This window comes from Tursiops truncatus, chromosome 20, assembly GCF_011762595.2.
Source record: "Tursiops truncatus isolate mTurTru1 chromosome 20, mTurTru1.mat.Y, whole genome shotgun sequence".
Taxonomy (NCBI): domain Eukaryota; kingdom Metazoa; phylum Chordata; class Mammalia; order Artiodactyla; family Delphinidae; genus Tursiops; species Tursiops truncatus.
The window spans coordinates 53,002,688-53,023,925 of NC_047053.1; the positions used below are offsets into that span (position 1 = coordinate 53,002,688).

Sequence of the window (21,238 nt, forward strand, 5' to 3'; positions counted from 1 at the left end):
CTTGTCATCCGGCCAGTGGGTTCGGCACCTCCTGCTTCTGCCTGGGAACCTCACAAGCCCCCTTCCCCGAAAGAGTGTCTGCTTCTCCACCCTCAGATGAAGCCCCAGGAGCCCCCGGTCACTTACTGCCTGGGGCTCAGGGCCCTGCAAGAGGGCCCGTGTTACAGGGTGAGTGGTGATGAGCGGGGCTACTGCTCTGTTGAGGGCAAGACGAGGGGTGATTAGCAAGATAAAATCGGACTGAGGTTTAGGAGTGCAAACTAAGAGAGAATGGGGGAATTTAGCTGCGAGACCAAACTGTTCCAATTTTAAGGTCTCAGTAACCTCATCTTATTTGCATTTCCTGCCAGACAAGACTGTTTATTTCTTTAAAAGGCTAATAAGTTAAACATCTTTCATGCACTATTTTGCTACCTGACAATCCCTTGAGTTATTTATACATAATAGCCTTAAGACTTGGCACAGTCTTGGTAAGGGGCGGCTTGGTAAGGAAGGGAATGTCACACCTTACATTTCTTGGTTGTTATCTTCTGATTCCTCAGGAAAAAAATCATGTTTTACACTCATGAGATTGCCTCTGAACTGTCCTGACCTTTGCCTTCTCTAGTCTGCAAGAGAATTGTACTATCAGGCCTTGCTTTCCTCACACGATGGATTTCCTGGTCTTCATGCATCCACAGCCCTGTTCTTTGGGTTAGCGATGATGGGGCTTGAACCTCAAGGCCTTTTTCATGCCAGAAGTGGACCTTCATTTATGAGCACAATCCATCACGTTCCTCAGAAAGCCAGCTAACCAGCTCCTAGGGTGCCCTAGACAATTTAGGATTTTTCTCTTAGGATTTGAATTTACTAAAAGTCACACCATTAACTTTTTCTCTTGTAGTGTTGAAAAATGAGCCATTATGCCAGTAAGAGTCAACTGGTAGAAGTTACCAAAAAATACCCCTGATCGGTCTGGGGAACTGAAGGACCTTCTAGTGAAGACGCCCAAAGGCCATCCTAGGGGATTCTGTTCTCAGCTAGCCCACTGCCTGCCTAACCAGGAAAGGAGGTGCAGAAGCAGCCTGCTGTGCTTCAATTTCCTCTTCTGTACGTGAACGAGCTACTGAAAATATAGCAGGAGTGGAGGCTGACTGAGTGTGGCAGGAAGGAGGTATTCATAGAACGGGGGAGCACAATGTAAGTAAAACCAAGAGCTCGAGTATATGGGAAACGGTCACTGTCCTGTGCTTAGCTCCCGTCCTGCTGCCGACAGTTCTGGGCGGCACGTGGCCTTCCTGTGCACACGGCCTCAGCTGCTGCTGTAAACGAACAATTAAATCAAGTGGTTTCTTTAGCATGACAGCTGCTTCCCTATATGGCTTCCCTAAGTGTAAGACGAGATTCTGTGCATGCCTTCTGTAAGGAATTACAGGGAGGTGGATGGTACGAGTGAGGCTTATCCTGGGGACGTAAGGAAGTGACATGGATCAGTGAATGCCGTGTGGTCTCGGTCACTGTCTGAGTCAAACCCCAATGCAACTTAATCCACGGGGAAAGGAGCAGGGAGGCAAGGCTGCGCCTTTTGGAGGAGTGGAGAGAAGAGGGACGACACACAGTGCGCGGTGGGACCAGGCCCCTACCTTTGGCAGACGGAGGCAGCTGGCTCATCCGGCCTGGAGCGGGAGGGTGAGGCCGAGGCTAAGAGGACCTGGAGCGGGAGGGCGAGGCCGAGGCTAGGAGGATAGCCGGCCCTGAAGACAGATTCGGGGGTCTGAACGCCAGCTCCACCCTGGGCTGCTATGTGACAAACCCTACACAGCCATGCAGGCAAATTACTTACCCTCCTCGAGTCTGCTCCCTCATTCTAGAAAACGAGTGTGGTGGCGGCTCTGGCCTCACAGGCTGGAGACTTCAGGTAAAGAAGGCTGCACGGCGCTGGGCTGACAAAAGTGAGCACCCAGGTGGTAGCTGGATTTTGGCGTGGATTGTGGTGGGGCCTCTCTTGCTTAGTTCAAGTTCAGGATGTGAATGAAATAAGAGGCCACAAGAGGTGTTAGAAAAGCTGTTATTTCATTCCTATTATGTGTGACACTTCGCTGGAATTAACAGATGCAAGACTTTTAATTCGACCAAATCTCTGCAAAGTAGGTATAATCATCCCCATTTTACAGTCCGGACCAAGGAGGCTCCAATTAAGTCAGATAACTTGCCCAAGGACACACCTACTACCCATTTCACAGGTAAGTGTCTGGGAGAGGCAAATAACCAGAATAGAGGACTATTTTTTGAACATATTTTTGTTATGAAGAGTGGTAACAGTAATATGTAGGACGAACATGGCGGGGGTGGGGGGGGAGCAGGTACTGAGAGTAACTGGATAATCCGTAAATCAGGAAAAACAGGACCGAAAGAAATAGTAGCAGCAGATAGGGCTTCCCATAAAGTATAAAACACTCCACTGATAATACAAAATGATTTATTCTTAATAGCTGAATATTTTAATATATATAGAAAAAAGGCAGTGTTTCAGGTATCATCACTCAGGATTAAACTCAAGTAGGTAGCAGAGATAACCCACCTTACACAGACCATGCGCATGACAGCAGGGTGTCCAGACGTGCCTGTGAATGTTTGCAGCCTCCAGTAACCGAACCTTCCCGGTAAATCTTCGAGGATGGAGAGAAGCCTGGGTACCACCGTTAACTCTCCTGCAGGGTGGATGGGAATTCTCAGGCTGCGTTTCTACACACATTGCTGGAAGCCGTGTTTGGGAAGGCACGTGGCTGCCCTGGAAGCAGAATCTGAGTACTGCTGTTTACCCAGGGAAGCTCCCACCAGTGCCAGGGAAGATGTGGAGCACAATTTAAGAGACAGAATGTAGGAGGCTGTTTAAAACGGAACAGCATGGTAAGAGCATTCCAGACTTCTCTCCTGGCTTTGTGGAGACACGAGCTCCTCTCTCCTGGCTGAAGCACACTGGCTTTGCATGGAGCAGAGCCTCACTCATGGACAACTCCAGCTTTGAAAAGAACCTCTAGTCTTCCTAAGGAAGCCTGGAATCTGCCAGATCACATAAATGGGTGGGCCTGGCTGTGCAAACAAACTTACGTCGTAGTATGAACAACAAATGCATCCTCGTAAGGCAAGTTTACAATATTGCGAACTGGAGCCAAGAGGCATATCCCTGGATCATGCTGCGTTTGTTTAGATCTGAATCTAAGAAAAGAATCAGTTATCAGCTGACCTTAACTCTCAAACTATTTTGAACATTACTAAGAAATCACTAAAAGACTCGATAAAAGGTCGTCAAGGATTTCCCTACCTCAGATGGCAGCAATGCGTAGATAGGGAAACCTTTCCCTGTTACTTTGTGGACGTAATCAAATAATTCCAGAATCTGGACAAACTTCAGACGGCTTTTTCAAAGTCACCCACATCATTTTAAGAATCAATGCTCAGCTCATCGGCACAGGCACATTCCTGGGGTCAAGGTGGAGCTGGTCTGGGGCTGTTGACTGCTGTCTCTCTCTCAACGTACAGCTGCCAAGCATCTCTGCCGAACACCAGATGAGGACACCAAGGCACAGAGAGGTTAAGTCACTTGCTCAAGGTCACAAAGATCGTTTACACAGACATTCGCACTGGAAGCCCAGAAAAAAGAGATAATTAAGTACATTCCACAACAGAAACTGAAGAGTAACTATTCCTTAGGTGATGTTAAATACGTTGGTACCTACAACTGAAAATGCTATTTTGGTTGGAACAGAAACAGACTGGGAGATATCAGAGATCAAGGCCCTGCTAAACTTGATCACTTCATTCTGATGGCTTACCAGCAGGAGAAAGCCATTCAGACTAGAGACAAGATGGCAGAGTAGAAAGGACCTTGAGCTCACCTCCTCTCACGAGCACACCAAAATCACAAATAACTGCTGAACAAACATTGATTAAAAAAAGACTGGAACCTACCAAAAAAGATATCCTACATCCAAAGACAAAGAAGGAAGCACAACGAGATGGTAGGAGGGGGTGCAACTGTGACACAATCAATTCCCACACCACCTGAGGGGGTGACCCAGAGACTGGAGAATAATTTTATCACAGACTTCCTCCTAGAAGAGTGAGAGTTCGGAGCCCCACATCAGGCTCCCCAGCCTGGGGGTCTGGCAGCGGAGGAGGAGCCCCCAGAGCATTTGGCTTCGAAAGCCAGCGGGGTTTGACTGCAGGAGCCCCACAGGAGTGAGGGAAACAGAGAGACTCCACTCTTGGAGGGTGCAGAGCACCAGGACCCAGGACGAAAGCAGTGACTTCGTAGAAGCCTGGGCCAGACCTACCTGGGCAGCCCTCTTGCTTGGGTAATTAGCACCAACACCTGGGCCCACCCAACAGCCTACAGGCGCCAGTGCTGGGAGGCCTCAGGCCAACCAACCAACCAACCAACACAGAGGGAACACAGCCCCACCCATCAGCAGACAGGCTGCCTGAAAACTCCCTGAGCCCACAGACACCTCTCAACGTGCCCCCTGTTACAGCCCTGCCCCACCCAGAGGGCAGACACTGGCCCCTCCCACCAGGAAGCCTGCACAAGCCTCTAGACCAGCCTCACCCACTGCGGGCAGACACCAGAAGCAAGAAAACTACAATCTTGCAGGCTGCGAACCGAGGCAAAGAACTTGGGAAAAGAATGCATGCAGAGTGAGGAGCTACAAGAAGTTTTAAGAAAGAGAAGATAGAACAACCAGAGTTGAGAATACAATAACTGAAATGAAAAATACACTAGAAGGAATCAATAGCAGAATAAATGAGGCAGAAGAAGGAGTAAGTGAACTGGAAGACAGAATGGTGGAGATCACTGCTGTGTAACAGAATAAAGAATGAAAAGAAATGAGGACAGTTGAAGAGACCTCTGGGACAACATCAAAGGCACCAACATTCACATTATAGGGGTCCCAGAAGAAGGAGGAGGAGGAACATGCCGAGACACACAATAATAAAAATGACAAAAATTAAAGATTAAGAGAAAATATTAAAAGCAACAAGGAAATTCTCATAAGGTTATCAGCTGATTTTTCAGCAGAAACTCTGCAGGCCAAAAGGGAGTGGCACAATATAAAGTGATGAAAGGGAAAAACCTAAAACCAAGATTACTCTACCCAGCAAGGCTCTCATTTAGATTTGACAGAGAAAGCAACAGCTTAAGGACTGGCACCACCAAACCAGCTTTAGAACAAATGCTAAAGCAACTTCTCTAGGCGGGAAACAAACATGTGGAGGCTAAACAATATGCTTCTAAACAACCAATGGATCACTGAGGAAATCAAAAAACACCTAGAGACAAACGAAACCTAAAACACAAGGATCCAAAACTTACGGGATGCAGCAAAAGCAGTTCTAACAGGGAAGTTTATGGTGATACAAGCTCACCTCAGGAAACAAGAAAAGTCTCAAACAACCTAACCTTACACCTAAAGCAACTAAAGAACAAACAAAATACAAAATAGGTAGAAGGAAAGAAATCATAAAGGTCACGGAAGAAATAGACTAATAAAACAAAAAGATCAATGAAACTAAAAGCTGATTCTTTGAAAAGATAAACAAAATTGCTAAACCTTTAGCCAAACTCATAAGAAAAAAAGGGATAGGGCCCAAACCAAAAAAATTAGAAATGAAAAAGGAGAAGTTACAACTGACGTAAGAGACCACTACAAGCAACTCTATGCCAATAAAATGGACAACCTAGAAGAAATGGACAAATTCTTAGAAAGTTACAGTCTCCCAAGACTGTACCAGGAAGAAACAAAATATGAACAGGCCAATTACAAGTACTGAAATTGAATCTGTGATTAAAAAACTCCCCCAAAATAAAAGTCCAGGACCAGATGGCTTCACAGGCAAATTCTATTGAACATTTAGAGAAGAGTTAACAACCATCCTTCTGAAACTATTCCAAAAAACTACAGAGGAACGAACACTTCCAAACTCATTCAATGAGGCCACAATCACCCTGATACTAACACCAGACAAAGATACCACAAAAAAAGAAAATTACAGGCCAATATCACTGATGAACACAGACGCAAAAATTCTCAACAAAGTACTAGCAAATTGACTCCAACAGTACATTAAAAGGATCATACACCATGATCAAGTGGCATTTATCCCAGGGATACAAGGATTTTTCAATATCTGCAAATCAATCAGTGTGAAACAGCACATTAACAAATTGAAGAATAAAATCCATATGATCACCCCAATAGACGCAGAAATAGCTTTTGATAAAACGCAACATCCATTGACAATAAAAACTCTCCAGAAAACGGGCACAGAGGGAACCTACTTCAAGATAATAAAGGCCGTATATGACAAACCCACAGCTAACAGCACACTCAATGGCGAAAAGCTGAAAGCATTTCCTCTAAGATCAGGAACAAGGCAAGGATATCCACTCTTGCCACTTTCATTCAACATAGTTTTGAAAGTACTAGCCACTGCAATCAGAGTAGAAAAAGAAATGAATCCAATTTGGAAAAGAAGTAAAACTGTCATTGTTTGCAGATGACATGGTACTTATACACAGAAAATCCTAAAGACTCTAACAAAAAACTGCTAGAGCTCATGAATGAATTTGGTAAACTTGCAGGATACAAAATTAATACACAGAAATCTGCATTTCTAAACACTAACGATGAAAGATCAGAAAGAGAAATAAAGGAAACAATCGCATTTACCATCGTATCAAAAATAATATCGGGTTGGCCAGAAAGTTTGGTAAGATGTTACGGAAAAACCCAAACAAACTTTTTGGCCAACCTAATAAAATACCTAGGGATAAACCTACCTAGGGAAGGAAAAAATCTGTACTCTGAAAACTAAAAGACACTGATGAAAGAAATCAAAGATGACACAACTGATGGAAATATATACCATGTTCTTATATTGGAAGAATCAATATTGTCAAAATGGGGCTTCCTTGGTGGCGCAGTGGTTGGGAGTCCACCTGCCGATGCAGGAGACACGGTCTGGGAAGATCCCACATGCTGCGGAGCAGCTGGGACCGTGGGCCATGGCCGTTGAGCCTGCGCTCCGCAACGGGAGAGGCCACAATGGTGAGAGACCCACGTCACACACACACACACACAATATTGTCAAAATGACTATACTACCCAAGGCAATCTATAGATTCAATGCAATCCCTATCAAATTACCAGTGGCATTTTTTGCAGGGCTAGAACAAAAAATTTTACAATTTATATGGAAACACAAAAGACCTCAAATAGCCAAAGCACGGAAGAGTAAAAGCAATTTTGAGAAAGAAAAACAGAGCTGGAGGAATCAGCTTCCCTGACTTCAGAGTATACTATAAAGCTATAGTCATCAAAACAGTATGGCACTGGCACAAAAGCAGAAAGATAGATCAATGGAACACGACAGAAAGCCCAGAAATAAACCCACGCACCCATGGTCAATTAATCTATGACAAAGGAGGCAAGAATATACAATGGAGAAGATCTCTTCAGTAAGTGGTGCTGGGAAAACTGGACAGCTACATATAAAAGAATGAAATTAGAACATTCTCTAACACCACACACAAAAATAAACTCAAAGTAGGTTAAAGACCTAAGTGTAAAACTGGATACTATAAAATTCCTAGAGAAAAACATAGGCAGAACACTCTTTGACATAAATTGCAGCAGTGTCTTTTTGGATCTGTCTTATAGAATAATGAAAATATAAACAAACAAATGGGACCTAATTAAACTCAAAAGTTTTTGCACAGCAAAGGAAACCATAAACAAGAAGATGACCTACAGAATGGGAGAAAATATTTGTAAATGATGCAACCAACAAGGGATTAATCTCCAAAATACACAAACAGCTCAATATCCAAAAAATAAACAACTCTATCAAAAAATGGGCAGAAGATCTAAATGGACATTTCTCCAAAGAACACATACAGATGGCCAAAGGCACATGAAAAATGCTCAACATGGCTAATTATTAGAGAAATGCAAATCGAAACTAGAATGAGGTATCACCTCACACTGGTCAGAATGGCCATCATCAAACTCTACAAATAATAAATGCTAGAGGGAATTCCCTGGAGGTCCAGTGGTTAGCACTCCATGCTTCCACTGCAGGGGGCCCAGGTTAGATCCCTGGTTGGGAAACTAAGATCCCACATGCCACGGGGCAGCTAAGCCCACGTACTCTAGAGCCTGTGTGCCACAAGTAGAGAGAAGCCCACACACCGCAACGAAAGATCCCCATGCCGCAACTAAGACGCGATGCAGCCAAAAAAACCCAAAAACCAAAAAGGATCAGTACAGATAAAGTAATTGTGAATCTATTAAGGTGTTGATTAAAAAATAAAAAGAATGTATTTTAAAAAATAAATGCTGGAGAGGGTGTGGAGAAAAGGGAACCCTCTTGCACTGTTGGTGGGAATGTAAATTGGTACAGCCACTATGGAGAACAGTATGGAGGTTCCTTAAAAAACTAAAAATAGAGCTACCATATGATCCTACAATCCCATTCCTGGGCATATATCTGGAGAAAACCATGATTTGAAAAGATACATGTACCCCAATGTTCACAGCAGCGCTATTTACAATAGTCAGGACATGGAAGCAACCTAAATGTCCACTGACAGAGGAATGGATAAAGAAGATATGGTACATATATACAATGGAATATTACTCAGCCATTAAAAAGAACGAAGTAGAGCTTGCCTGGTGGCGCAGTGGTTGAGAATCTGCCTGCCAATGCAGGGGACACGGATTCGAGCCCTGCTCTGGGAAGATCCCACATGCCACGGAGCAACTAGGCCCGTGAGCCACAGCTAGTGAGCCTGCACGTCTGGAGCCTGTGCTCCGCAACGAGAGAGGCCGTGACAGTGAGAGGCCCGCACACCGCGATGAAGAGTGGCCCCCGCTCGCCGCTACTAGAGAAAGCCCTCTCACAGAAATGAAGACCCAACACAGCCAAAAAAATAAATAAATTTATAAAAAAAAAAAAAAAGAAGAACGAAATAATGCCATTTGCAGCAATGTGGATGGACTTAGGAGATGATCATACTAAGTAAGTCAGACAGAGAAAGACAAATATATGATATCGCTTATATGGGGAATCTACAAAAAATAAATGATACAAATGAACTTATATACGAAACAGAAAAAGACCCACAGACGTAGAAAACAAATTTATGGTTACCAAAGGGGAAAAGGGCGGGGGGAGGGAGGGGTAAAGTAGGAGGTTGGGATTCACAGATACACACCACTCTATATAAAATAGATAATCAACAAGGACCTACTTGTAGCACAGGGAACTCTATTTGAAATTTTGTAATAAACTATAAGAGAAAGGTATCTGTAAAAGAATACGTATACATAAAACGATAGATATATACGTGTAACTGCATCACCATGCTGTACGCCTGAAACTAACACAACATACCGGGCAATAAGCAGCAGATATCCCTTCAGGACTGATGGGTCATTAAGTAGTTCGTTTTTCTCATTAAAGAACTAATTTTCAGAGATGTAAAGTATTCACTGTGATCTAACCGAGTTAAACCCTTTCATGATGTTTTAGCATTCTGATTGCAACAAGTGGCGCTAGTTTACTTACAGTTAGGGACAAAAATGATCTTGATGACAACCCTGGGGGGCTGTGAGCTTACTCCTGCCGTCACCACTGCACTCACATGCTGTGGGGAGCTGAGGGGGCAACACTCAGGCACTTAGGTACTGAGTCCAGAAAGGCTTCTCCTCCTGAAACACGTTTCCTAACTAAATGCTTCAGAGCGGAGATCCCCAGTCCTCTTCATCCCTCCGACACAGGAGCCCGTGAGGTGTCCTGTCCATCTGGGGCAGGGCTTGGCACGCTTTCTGTAAAGGGCCAGAGAATAACCATTTTCAGCTTTGCAGGGTCTATGGTCTCTGTTGCAACAACTCAACTCTGCCACTGCAGTGTGGAAGCAGCCACAGCCATCACCTAACCAAAGACGCAGGGCTGTGTCCCACGGAGACTTTATTTACAAAAAATAGGCCACATGCTGGCTTGTGTCTGTGGGCTGTCGTGGTCTGCTGACCCCTGGGCTCAAGGGGATTGGGGAAGAGGACATAGCTGAGAGGTCATTCTCACCTACCTTTGTACCCTGAGCATTTCTGATCTAGAGTAAGGCAAAGGGGCAGGTGCAGGGAGACCCCTCCCTGACCGTGTCTCTTACAGGGCATTTACAAAGAAAGACCACAAAGCCCTTCCTAAAGGCAAGATACTGTTTTTGGAGTTCTGAAAATTCTGTCATATTAAACTAAAATAACTGCCTCTAGTATACTCTTCCTCAACCGTGAATTCTTCCTTACGGAGAATTCTAGCACACCTTTTCCTTAACCATAAGAATTTGATGCAGAATTAAATTACTCCCACTGGGGATAATTAGAGAGGCGGAGGGGGGGACAGGGGGCTGAAGAACAGAAAAGGGAGATACAGCAGAAGATAAGTCAGCATCGAGTTCTGGGAAGAGAGAAGGAAGAGGTGTGCAAATACATGAACGCTGGCCTTAGAACAGCACACCTGCTTTTTCATAGTTTTGAAGGAGCTGGGACAAAAGAGGGACTGAACACATGTATTTTGGCCTGAGGATATTACAAGCAAAGGGAAGATACAGACAGACCCATCGACTTACTGATAGGGGCATATTGCTATCTGATATGTAATCAACCTCTGATGTTGGAAAAGAGGTTGAAAACCGTTATCCATCTGTGAGATCTACATTACATTTCCCTGAAGCCTTTGTAAGTACCCAAGTTATTCTCTAGGGGCCAAAGCAGAAAATTAGAAAAATATGGAATATTCTGATGAGGGAAGAGACATAAAAACCCCACCAGCCAAAAACAACCCAAACAAAGTGGGAGGAATATTTGAGTATTGCACTGAAATTCTTGGGAAGGGATAGGGGTGGAGTTCTGAAAAGCTTCCAAGAAGAGACGATAAGCAGAAACCATTTGCTCACTATTATACTCACTTAAGATGTGGAAAAGGTGATTTAGGCTTCTGTTTAGTGTGCTGCTTTAATTAGCTTAAAATATAACCTGCCAAGGATTTTTCAGAGGCTCACCTGCAACTCTGAACCCACCCTCTGCGTTTATGTTTCTGACACCTGCCAAGATGTGGTCAAGGACCCAGAAGAGCCTAACCATTTCCAAGGGGAGGGGTCTGATGTGTGCTGATCTCCTGCCACTTCACATACTATTCTGTACCAGTGTACATGTAGCCGAGTATCTAGTGGAGATGAACAGTAAAATGCCAAGATATAGAGAATAAGTTTAGAGAGAAAGATTTAAAATTGAGATATGAGCTATTAGGAAATAGCTATTAAAAAATTTTAATGATGAACTCTGCCATCTTCTTGTCTCCTTGAATAACATCAGCCTTTATGATTAAACAAACTGAAGTTTTTTCAGTAACTCTGTCACTTTTGAGAACAAGCCAAAAGAAATATCCAGACAGAACCAGATCTGTCCACATTAAAAAACTGGCTTCCTACAGAGTTGCTAGATTCCAGTAATTTTATTCTTTTCACGCTCTCCCCTGCCCCTAGTACGTTTCCACTGTTAACTTCGCACCGCAGCCATCTCCACTGTTCCTGCCTTGGAGCGCCAAAGCTTTCTTACGTGGTCCAGGTCAATGCTACTTACACCAGCGCTGCAGCTCTTACGATAAACACAAGGATCTAAGAGGCCATTCTGTTGACTGTTTCTACGTCTTGACTCTACAGATCATTCTGTTATATTTTTGTTTTATAAATTTAGAAGTAAAGTCTTAAGCAAAACGAGAAGTTTCTGTCTCACTTTCTTCAGTCTCAATTTAGAGATGTGAAAAATAACCTCAAGCATCACCTAAATGGTCTCCTTCAGGCGGGCAGAACTTTCAGGGAAGGCTTTTTCCCTGTGGAAGAAATGACTTGGGATTTTAGGCATCTCCGTTTATGCGGGGATGATCAGAAAGGAATTCCTCTTTCTCACCGATGGCCATGCATATTAGACAAGGGCCAGCAGCTATGCCCTGCTAGTCAGCATGGAAGAGTTTGGTGCAGACACATTCCCGCTGCTTGACCTGCGCCCTATGTACTGGTACTGAATTAGCCAACAAATCCAGTTAGAGTCAAATCTAACATTTTAGAAGCTTGTGAATTCTACTGGCCTCCAGTGTTCATGATTATCTTACACTTTTACACTGAAAATTTTCATCTGGAAAGCGTCTGGGTTTTTTTGTTTTTAAATTGTGGAAGAATACTGGGCTATTTCTGTTTTTTTTCTTTCATAAAACAATACTTTAAAAAATGAGCAAAAGTTATCTGGAACTAAAAGAGCAATGAAATCTAGGCATTTTCCTTCTGGTAAGAGTTGGAGCAAGCTGAAACGCGTCACTAGAAAGGTGTTGTGCTTTTAATGTTAAAAGTGGAGTAAATAAAACAGCTCTAAGCCTTTAGACACACGGATGAGTGACAGCTGTATTTTGCTTCTCCTCCTCTCTTTTGGGGTATAAGGCTATTTGGCTTCAATCCTAAAAGGAAGCTCTTACATAGGAATTAAAAAGTCACCTTGGAGAAGAGCCCTGATCTTCTAACAGGCAAATAGCTTTAAGGAGAAAACACAAAGCTTTCCAGATCTCCAGTGACAATTTTAAATGGAGCATAACAGCAGTTATGTAAATTCTAGTCAAATCTTATAAAGGCCACTATAACCAAAACCTCCACTAAAAAAACCTCCAAAAGAACCCTCTCAGGCAACAGCTCATTCTCTAGGGCATGTCAGATAATGCAAAACTGAAAAACAAAAAAGCAGTTGGGAAAATCCCTTGGAGGTGCCTATAATGGGATGTGACCTGTAATTTAGGCTAAAAATAGAGAAAGGCTTACTCAGATGCTTGAAGCTCCAGCTACAACAAAGGACGAAGCACCCTGTGAAGAGCATCACGATGCCACCGACTCCTCTGTTCTGCACGGTGGTGCGACACCTGATCCAGCCTGTTCAAAGAGAAGCAGGTCTCACTGTTAGAGGCAAAGGCCCCTAGGGGCCCTTATCTGTGAGGACTCAAGTTACCCGGTTAGCTTAGGCAAAGGAATTGCAAAGAATTTACATACCACTATATTGCACGTATGATGAAAAGGCTAAAACCCAAAGACCTTAATTTTAATAAATTTAAATTAGTCACTCTTATTTTGGGGAGTTTGGTTAAAGTCTTTCGTGGGGAGGAGATGAATACAGCTGGTCTAGTTGAGGTTGTGCCTTCCTGGCTTGGGGACAATCAACGTGGGGAAGGCAGAGACGGGCGCGCGGCAGAGAGGCAGGGGTAAGTCCTGAATAAATGAAAGCTGCTCGATAAGTGGTAGCTGCTATTATTAGCTTCGGTGCTTTTAATTACATGAGCCTCCCGGATGAAAACAGCCAGGCAGGAGAGCAGTAAGACTACAAGGGTGTCCTCTTCTCTTTCTCGAGCCTGCTGTAACAGCCATGGCTAAAGGAAGAGAAAGTTCTCCAAATGCCTGGAACCAGCAACAGAGCCCAGCACTCGTGATTCCAGCCTCACCTGTTTGGACAGCTCCCAAGAGCCTCCTTAGAGAAAAGCTGGAGGTTGTGAGCCTGGCCGGGGCTTCCAAACTTCTTACCGCCGTCGAACTTCTTTCCAACAAAGGAACTAGGGTTCCAAACAGTCACTGTGATAATTCATTTAAATCCATCCTCTTCCCCAACACTCAGTGCCCAAGGTTCCCAGGGCGAGGCTGCAGGAAAGGTATATTCTAAATAGGTGGATTAATGTCTGCCTTGGGCTGCGGCTAACTGGTAACCACTGAAGGTCAAAGCTGTCTATTCCACATCAAGAAAAGGTTCTTCGACAGACTAAGGGACCCTGGGGATCAGGACCTAGATCCATTTCCAATCCGATGAATATAGTGCCCAGATGATCCAGGGATACATACTTAATGAAATGAATCATTTATACTTCCTCTCACCTGCTAAACATCTTATTAGCAAAAAGTATGACTTTCTACTGTCACGTTAATTATTGCTACTTGTCACTACAACAGTCGACAAGCCAGCTCTATCAGCCCAGCCCGGCACGACTGCTGACCAGCACACTTCTTATTTATGTTCAATACATGAATAACTATAAAGTAGAACCAGAAAGGGTTTAGGCTATGTATTTACATTTTCCCTGCCCCTGTTATCTTCCATGTTTAATGACAGGCAGGGAATCTCTACTATTGCTGATTCTCTGGTCTTGGTTTGGTTCATTAGGATAAATTAAGCAAATATTTACAACGGGTTTAGCAGGTGTGGTAAAAGTTGCTGTGGATGTAAAAACACTACCCAAGGGCTTCCCTGGTGGCGCAGTGGTTAAGAATCCTCCTGCCAATACAGGGGACATGGGTTCGAGCCCTGGTCCAGGAGGATCCCACGTGCCGCGGAGCAACTAAGCCCGTGCGCCACAACTACTAAGCCTGCGCCCTAGAGCCCACGAGCCACAACTAGTGAGCCTGTGCGCCTAGAGCCCGTGCTCCGCAACAAGAGAAGCCACCGCAATGAGAAGCCCGCATGCAGCAACGAAGACCCAACGCAGCCAATAAATAAATAAATACATTTAAAAAACAAAACAAAAAACCGCACCTCACACGGATACCCTACTGATGGAAATCCTGGTTTCACGTTAGAGAACAGCCTTTATTTAGCTGTTTCTTGGCCTTTAAAAACCCATGACCTATAAAGTTTTCTCACTTGACCTTCTGGTAACCCCGTCAGCCATATTTTGCTTTTTGTAATTACACAAAGTTTTTTTTTCCCCAAACCACCTTCTCCCCTGCCACAATTTGAGAACAGCCCACTGCTGGGTCTGAGGCACCTGCACCAGGGTCATCACCTCCAGGAGCAGTTCTCAAACTTGGCTGACCTTCAGTGACACCGAGGAAGCGTCTGAAAATACAATTCTGAGGCCTCGCTTCAGAATCAATCTCTGGGGATGATGCCTAGCAATCTTTACTCTTAAAAAAAAAAAAATGACCACGTGAAACTGTTAACTGTCCAGATTTGGGAACCGAGGACCTAGATCTCTTACACTTTCAGCCCCAAAGCCAAGGCACCTGAATTCTGTAAAGGCCCAGCCAGCACTCCCAGCTGAACGCTCTGAAGGCGACTGGGACTCTGAGAGGTTTCCTTTGAACGAAGTCCTCTATTGCTGAGAGCTCTCAGACCCTGGTACTTGTTGAGTCTCCTGAGATTTAAATCTTGGACTTCTAAAATCTACTTTCCCTCAGGTCAGGAAAACTTACTCCTTCTGGTAGTGAGGTCCATGAGACTCTTTCTCCCTGAAGCTCAAAAGATTGCGCCTAGCGCTGCTGAATTCCATGAGCCCCATCCCGACTCCTGATTAACTGCAGCCCACCTTGGTGGCATCCTCAGAACCCTCAGTCTGCCTCGGGATTTCTGAGCCTAGGCCCTCAAACCATAGCCATTTTTCATCGGCTGTGAGAGCTTCTGGTCCTACCTTGTTTCATCAAAATGAAGGCCCTAGGTGCCTTTCCAGCTGGTAGAATCACCTCACCTAAGTTTACTCAGGTACCTGATGCACGAGGACGAGCTGTATTTCCCCATGCAGGAAAGAAAACTGACGACATCCTGGAGCCCAACGGTCCGGTGCAAGAAACACTGCCCAGAAAACCTTGGCAAAGACCATCAGATCACATTAGAAACTGGATACTGGGCAAGTTACTCATCCTCTCTGAAACTCAGTTTCCTCGTCTGTAAAAGGGGATAATACCCATCTCCCAGAACTGGTATAAGATTCCTTAAGATAACTTAGGTAAACATGCAGGTATCACACCTGATATATAGTTAACTTAGTAACTCTTAGCTCACTGGCCCTGCCTTTAAGTATCAAAGGGATGAGTTGGTTTCCTGAGATAGAGGAGGAGTGGCCCATCAAAGGTTTTGCCTGAGTAAGGGCACACATAGCCCAAGCTCTTCTGCAATGACTGCTGGGAGGTCAGTCTGACCCTGCAGTCACTGGGGACAGTCACTGCCAGGTGAAGGTACAAAGCTGAGGAGCCACACTACTTTTTTATCCTTGTAGATTTGACGGCCTTGAAGTCCCTGGCCAACTAAGGAATCAGGTCTTGACCTTAACTGAGATCCTAGGGTCTCCTCTAGTGTCTCCTGTTCATTTGGTAGCAGCATCCCAGTCTGGCCGTTAATGGTGGAGCCAACTTCCAACAGTTTTTCAGTTTACAACAGAACTAGAGGCACAGTGATGGCTACACGTTCCCCAATACAGGAACCCAAACTAATCACACATTACAGAGTGTGACCAATAAAAGAGAACAAAATCGCTTCTAGCCACTATCCTGGAAGAACTTACTATTAAAGGAAAACTTGTATTGTTCCCCCATATTCAATTTCACAAGCCTATTGATTTAGTAACATGGGTTACTGTTATCTCTTACCTTATTATTACTGTAATCTTGGGACCTATTAAAGGGAGTGTTACTAATAACTTAAATCAACCGTGATATTGGCCACTAACTGCCCTAAAGTAAGCCTGAGGCTGAGTTTAAAGACCGTGGATGTACAAGCCAGACGGCCCTGGATTTGAATCCCGACTGCCGCTTACTGGCGAACGTGGGCAAGTCACTGAGCCCGCTGAGGCTCAGACTCCTCGCCCACAACAGAGGGCAGTCTTTGGCAGTGACAGCCCCTCAGAACCCTCAGGAAGATTAAAGGAGATAATTACATCAGGCATCTCGCACAACGACCAGAAACCGCCATCACCTGATAAACATTCTTAGTTCCCTCCCTTTTCCCACTAAAATGAACTCACCTTCGCACTACAGAGGGTAGGACAGAATACAAAGAAGCCCTTCTACAAGCTAGAGATTTGCTATGGGCTGTGTGTGTTTACGCCACTGAAAACCACAGAGAAGCTCGCAGATATAAACAACACCTGTGTGTCTAGCTGTGGCGCATTTTCTACAACATGGTTGAGTGAAAGCTTTAAACTAGGCCTCAGGACACGGGGTTCTACTTGCACCTCTACCACTTACTGGCATCACCACCTTGGACAAATCACTTATCCCCTGTGCCTGTTTCATCACCTGCAAAACAGAGAGAAAAGCACTCTGCCCACATCTCAGAGTGGTGAGGCCAAAATCAGAAGATAGGTGAAGCACCCTGAAAACCACAAAGCAACACAAATGTGAGTATATTAATTCTATGTTAAGATGGAATAGGGACTTGATACTACAACTTTGTAAAGACAGTGAAGATGTTAGACCTGTTCGTAGAAAACCCGGTTAACCACTGAGGCAGCTGAAGGAAACGTAGCTTTAAGCTAGCAACCCTCTTAATACATGTCCATTTTGAAACCTTTAGAAAGGGATAATTAAAATACAAAAGAAAATGCTTGGGCTTCCCTGGAGGCGCAGTGGTTGAGAGTCCGCCTGCCGATGCAGGGGACACGGGTTCGTGCCCCGGTCCGGGAAGATCCCACATGCCGCGGAGCGGCTGGGCCCGTGAGCCATGGCCGCTAAGCCTGTGCGTCCGGAGCCTGTGCTCCGCGATGGGAGAGGCCACAGCAGTGAGAGGCTTGCGTACCGCAAAAAAAAAAAAAAAAAAAAAATGCTTTCCACAACAGCCAAACTGGGGCTTAGTGAATATGTGAGCATTCACAAAAAAAACATAGTAGAGGGGAAAAATGTATCCTTTAGGAAGGGATAATACAAGCTTTTCTGCTGCAAGCCTATTCTGAGTGGCTTTGTGTCTCCTGTCAAAATAACCCGAAAGCACCAAAGAACACTAGGCAAGAAAGAGATGAAAAAAAAAAAAGAAAAAAAAAGAGAAAGAGATGGATGCTACTGTGACCACGCCTAACCACGCCCCTAGAGAACCCAAACAAAAAGAAGTAATCCAAAGCTTCTGGGGAGGAAAATGGAGACACTCTATGTTCCGTAACTAGAGAAGCAGTTCAGTAACTAAAGGTGACAGCAGAAAAAAGCAAGGGCACTGAGGGGGCCGTAGGGAAGCTCTTGGCTCCTACCCGGGCCCCCGTCCTGCCCACTGCTGAACCCATTCCAGGCACCAGCAAGGAGCATCCACGGAGCTTCGAAGAGACAGACTCACAATCCAATCAGTCTTGATGCCCAGCCTCTCTCCCCCAATCCTTCTTACCTAATCTCTCGTGTCTTGAGGCTCCATCTTTGGTCCTATTCTCTCCGGCCTAACTTCTCCAGGGCATGGATTTCTGCTCCCTCTTGGCTACACCCTCTGCTCCTGATCTTCACTGGCTCATCCCTGAGGCCCCACTTCCACCTGCCTTGACTGCCACCCCAGCCTGCCCCCAAAGACAAGAACCCCATCTGCTCTTCCCTTCTGTGCTACTCTATTTATTATTATTTTTTTTTGCAGTACGCGGGCCTCTCACTGTTGTGGCCTCTCCCGTTGCGGAGCACAGGCTCTGGACGCACAGGCTCAGCAGCCATGGCTCACAGGACCAGCCGCTCCGCGGTATGTGGGATCTTCCTGGACCGGGGCACGAACCCACGTCCCCTGCATCAGCAGGCGGACTCTCAACCACTGCGCCACCAGGGAAGCCCCCTTCTGTGCTACTCTAAACTGCTAGATGCTGCATCTGACCACACGTCTGGGACCTATTTTCTGCCTGACCTGGTCCTGACTGAAATCCAAGCACGGCGCTTGTTCTGTTTAGGCAGACCCTGAAGTCTTCCTGTTTTTCCCGAGTCTCTTCAGCTTGAATACCCACCCAATTTCTAGAAGAGGCCATGCCTCTTCCAAATGTAGGCGGTCAACTGCTATCAGCATCACCGGCCAGCCTGTCGTAGTCCAGCCCTCACCTCTCGGTGGAGGGGAAGGGAGAGTGATAAACCCGTTATTACTGACCCCTGGGAGCAAGAAGCCACGTTCTGAGGACACTCACAAGTGCAGCGCACTGGAGTGCCCAGGTACGAGGAAGGTCAAGTGAGTGAGAATGTGGGCGTTCTGAACCTCACGGATTCAGAAGGCACAGAGCTGTCTGGATGAGCCTGGACGGGAGCGTGCTTACCTTGGGAGCAGCTTCCCCCCTGGGTATTGATGAGCGCAGGCTTCTGGGCCAATGTGCCCCAATGCTGAGGCTTCCCTGGCAACACCCCGAGTCCAAGATAACCCGGATAGAGCTCTGGAAACCACTCCAGCCCCAGGGAGCTGGATAGGGTCTTTCTGTCGGTGGCACCGATCTGACCTGTGAAGGGGCCTTTAGAAGCGTGATGATGGGTTGAATGTGCAGAATGCTGGCCCCTGGGGTGCGATGCTGGTGGCCGACGGCCCGACTTGGGTGTCAGAGAAGCTTGTTCCTCGCTCTTTGTCAACGCCTTCATAGCAGGGACTTGATTACGGCTGCAGGCTTCTGCCTTCTCTTCTTGGAGAAATTTCATAGCCAGAGAGGCAAGACTTTGATTACGTGACTGTGATAGAGAGAGAAGCTCACTGCAATTTGTCCCCGTTGGCGTGAGCAACTCTAAATTGGGGCCTTCACCTCGAGATTTCCTCTCCATGACTGAATCATCGCTCACGGCAGCCCACTCCTGCATTTCTGTTGCAAATGCGCTTTTCTCTGCATTTCCTTGGCTCCCACATGCCTCTGCTCCAAGGTCAAGTCCTTTTCCCTGGTTCTCCTTGACCTGGACTTTACCTAACGGGCTAACTTTAAAAGCTGCAATTTGTGATTCTGTGTTCTTTTCCCAAGTCCCAGAGTCTCTAGTAGAGACTCCCAAGAGGTGATCCCCGGCCTTGGAATCTCTCTCACTGCTTGATGATGTGCTTACCGTTTCAACCCCGTAATTGAGATTCGTGGGAGAACTGTGATAATCGCCCAGAGGCATATCTAGTAATTTTATGAGAAGGTTCTGTCTTGGGGCATCCACTCTGTCCAATCTTAAATCAGCAGAAGCGGCTTGTACATCATTAGGGAAGGCCGAAGAATATTTCCTATCTTGATTTGACAGAGAAGGTTCCATTGGGCCAAGAGCTAAAGAAGCTTCAGTCTCTGAAGGGTTATTTCTACTTTCCCCTGATTTAGACAAGTCTTCGGCAAGCTCTTTTTTAGGAGTGGTGTTTTCTGATGCAGAAAACTGAGCTGTAGTTTCTCCCTGGGAAGTAATCTTCTGTTCAGTATTTTTTAGCATTTTGAGGGAGGGTTGAATTTGATTCTTGAAGTCTTTATCAGCCTTTGTATTACTTGTTTTTTCCAAACCAACAGATAGTCGTGGAGAGGACTTAACTGTCTGTTGTTCTGATCTGTCCCCTTTCAGTTCAGGATTTCTTTTCTTACTATCTGTCCCTAACCCTTTCTCTTTTGCTTTAACTGAGTCTCTGATTGGCCCTTTGATTTTTTTAGCACGTGCGAGGGTAGCCGGCTTGGACTGACAAACAGCAGGCACAGCTGGTCCTATCATCTTACAGTACGGAAGATGGGATTTTAATCGTTTAAATGGCTTCTTACAGTAGGGACACACTTCCATTCTGGGTGGAATAGCTCTCCTATTCCTGAAAAAGAGAAATGTGAGGTTACGGGGAGCACACAATCCATAGAATAAATACTAATACTTTATTTAGGTGTTGTAGCTTTTAAATTCATTTGAAAGAAGTTAGGTTGAAGGACGTTTTAAAAAATTTCTTTTGACCCATTCTTTTTCTTCCACAGGTAGAAAACAGACATAGTTGGATTTTAAGATCAATATTCCTGGCTCCATTTCTGCTTGGTATTTCACACTCTTAAAGTCTCTTAGGAATCAGTCATTACAAAAGACAACCAAAGAGGTTTTTCAACATCCCTAACTAGGAGGTGAGCCGGACCAAAAAACTTAAGTCTAGTGAATTAATGCTTAGTGGAAGGAAAAGATGTCCAGAATGCCAATCAGATAAAATGCCAATAAAATGTTTGCTATTTAACACTGTAGCAAGTCAACTGGATAGCACATGAATATAAAGAAACTGTTATAAACCCTTAAACACATCATTCAAGGGAAGAATGGTGAAGAGTGAAAAACTCAGGCTGGGATTCCAAGGTGGCTTAGACTAGTATTTCCAGAGTGATATACAAAAGATCCACTGGGGCAAGAAGAAAATATTAGAGCTTTTATTGTCTAAGCATGAAAAACGAAATGCTACTGACATTTAACGCACTAGTAATAAGCATATATGCATAC

The 21,238-nt window shown here is 45.0% G+C and overlaps 2 protein-coding genes across 4 annotated transcripts in view; one reads left to right on the plus strand and one right to left on the minus strand.

The window, feature by feature from the left end:
* Window positions 1-11,815, plus strand: part of CPSF4L (cleavage and polyadenylation specific factor 4 like) — a 55,513-nt gene extending 43,698 nt beyond the window's left edge. Inside the window, exons 6-8 of one of the 3 annotated variants that reach the window (XR_004523690.2) lie at window positions 1-168; window positions 884-2,222; window positions 11,585-11,815. Coding sequence is in view for 1 of the 3 variants with exons in the window: in XM_073797273.1 (XP_073653374.1) it covers window positions 1-100 (100 nt within the window). In the remaining 2 variants the exon portion in view is untranslated. Of the gene's footprint in view, window positions 9,001-11,584 lie in introns of those variants that run through there. The other 2 variants (XR_012328457.1, XM_073797273.1) reach the window with 2 other exon arrangements.
* The window catches only part of MTNAP1 (mitochondrial nucleoid associated protein 1), a 20,941-nt gene continuing 2,144 nt past the window's right edge, over window positions 2,442-21,238 (minus strand). Inside the window, exons 2-4 of the mRNA XM_073797030.1 lie at window positions 19,096-20,576; window positions 12,905-13,012; window positions 2,442-2,690 (exon numbers count right to left, since the gene is read on the minus strand). Of these exons, the coding sequence (XP_073653131.1) occupies window positions 2,509-2,690; window positions 12,905-13,012; window positions 19,096-20,576 (1,771 nt within the window). The 3' untranslated portion in view covers window positions 2,442-2,508. The remainder of the gene's footprint in view (window positions 2,691-12,904; window positions 13,013-19,095; window positions 20,577-21,238) is intronic.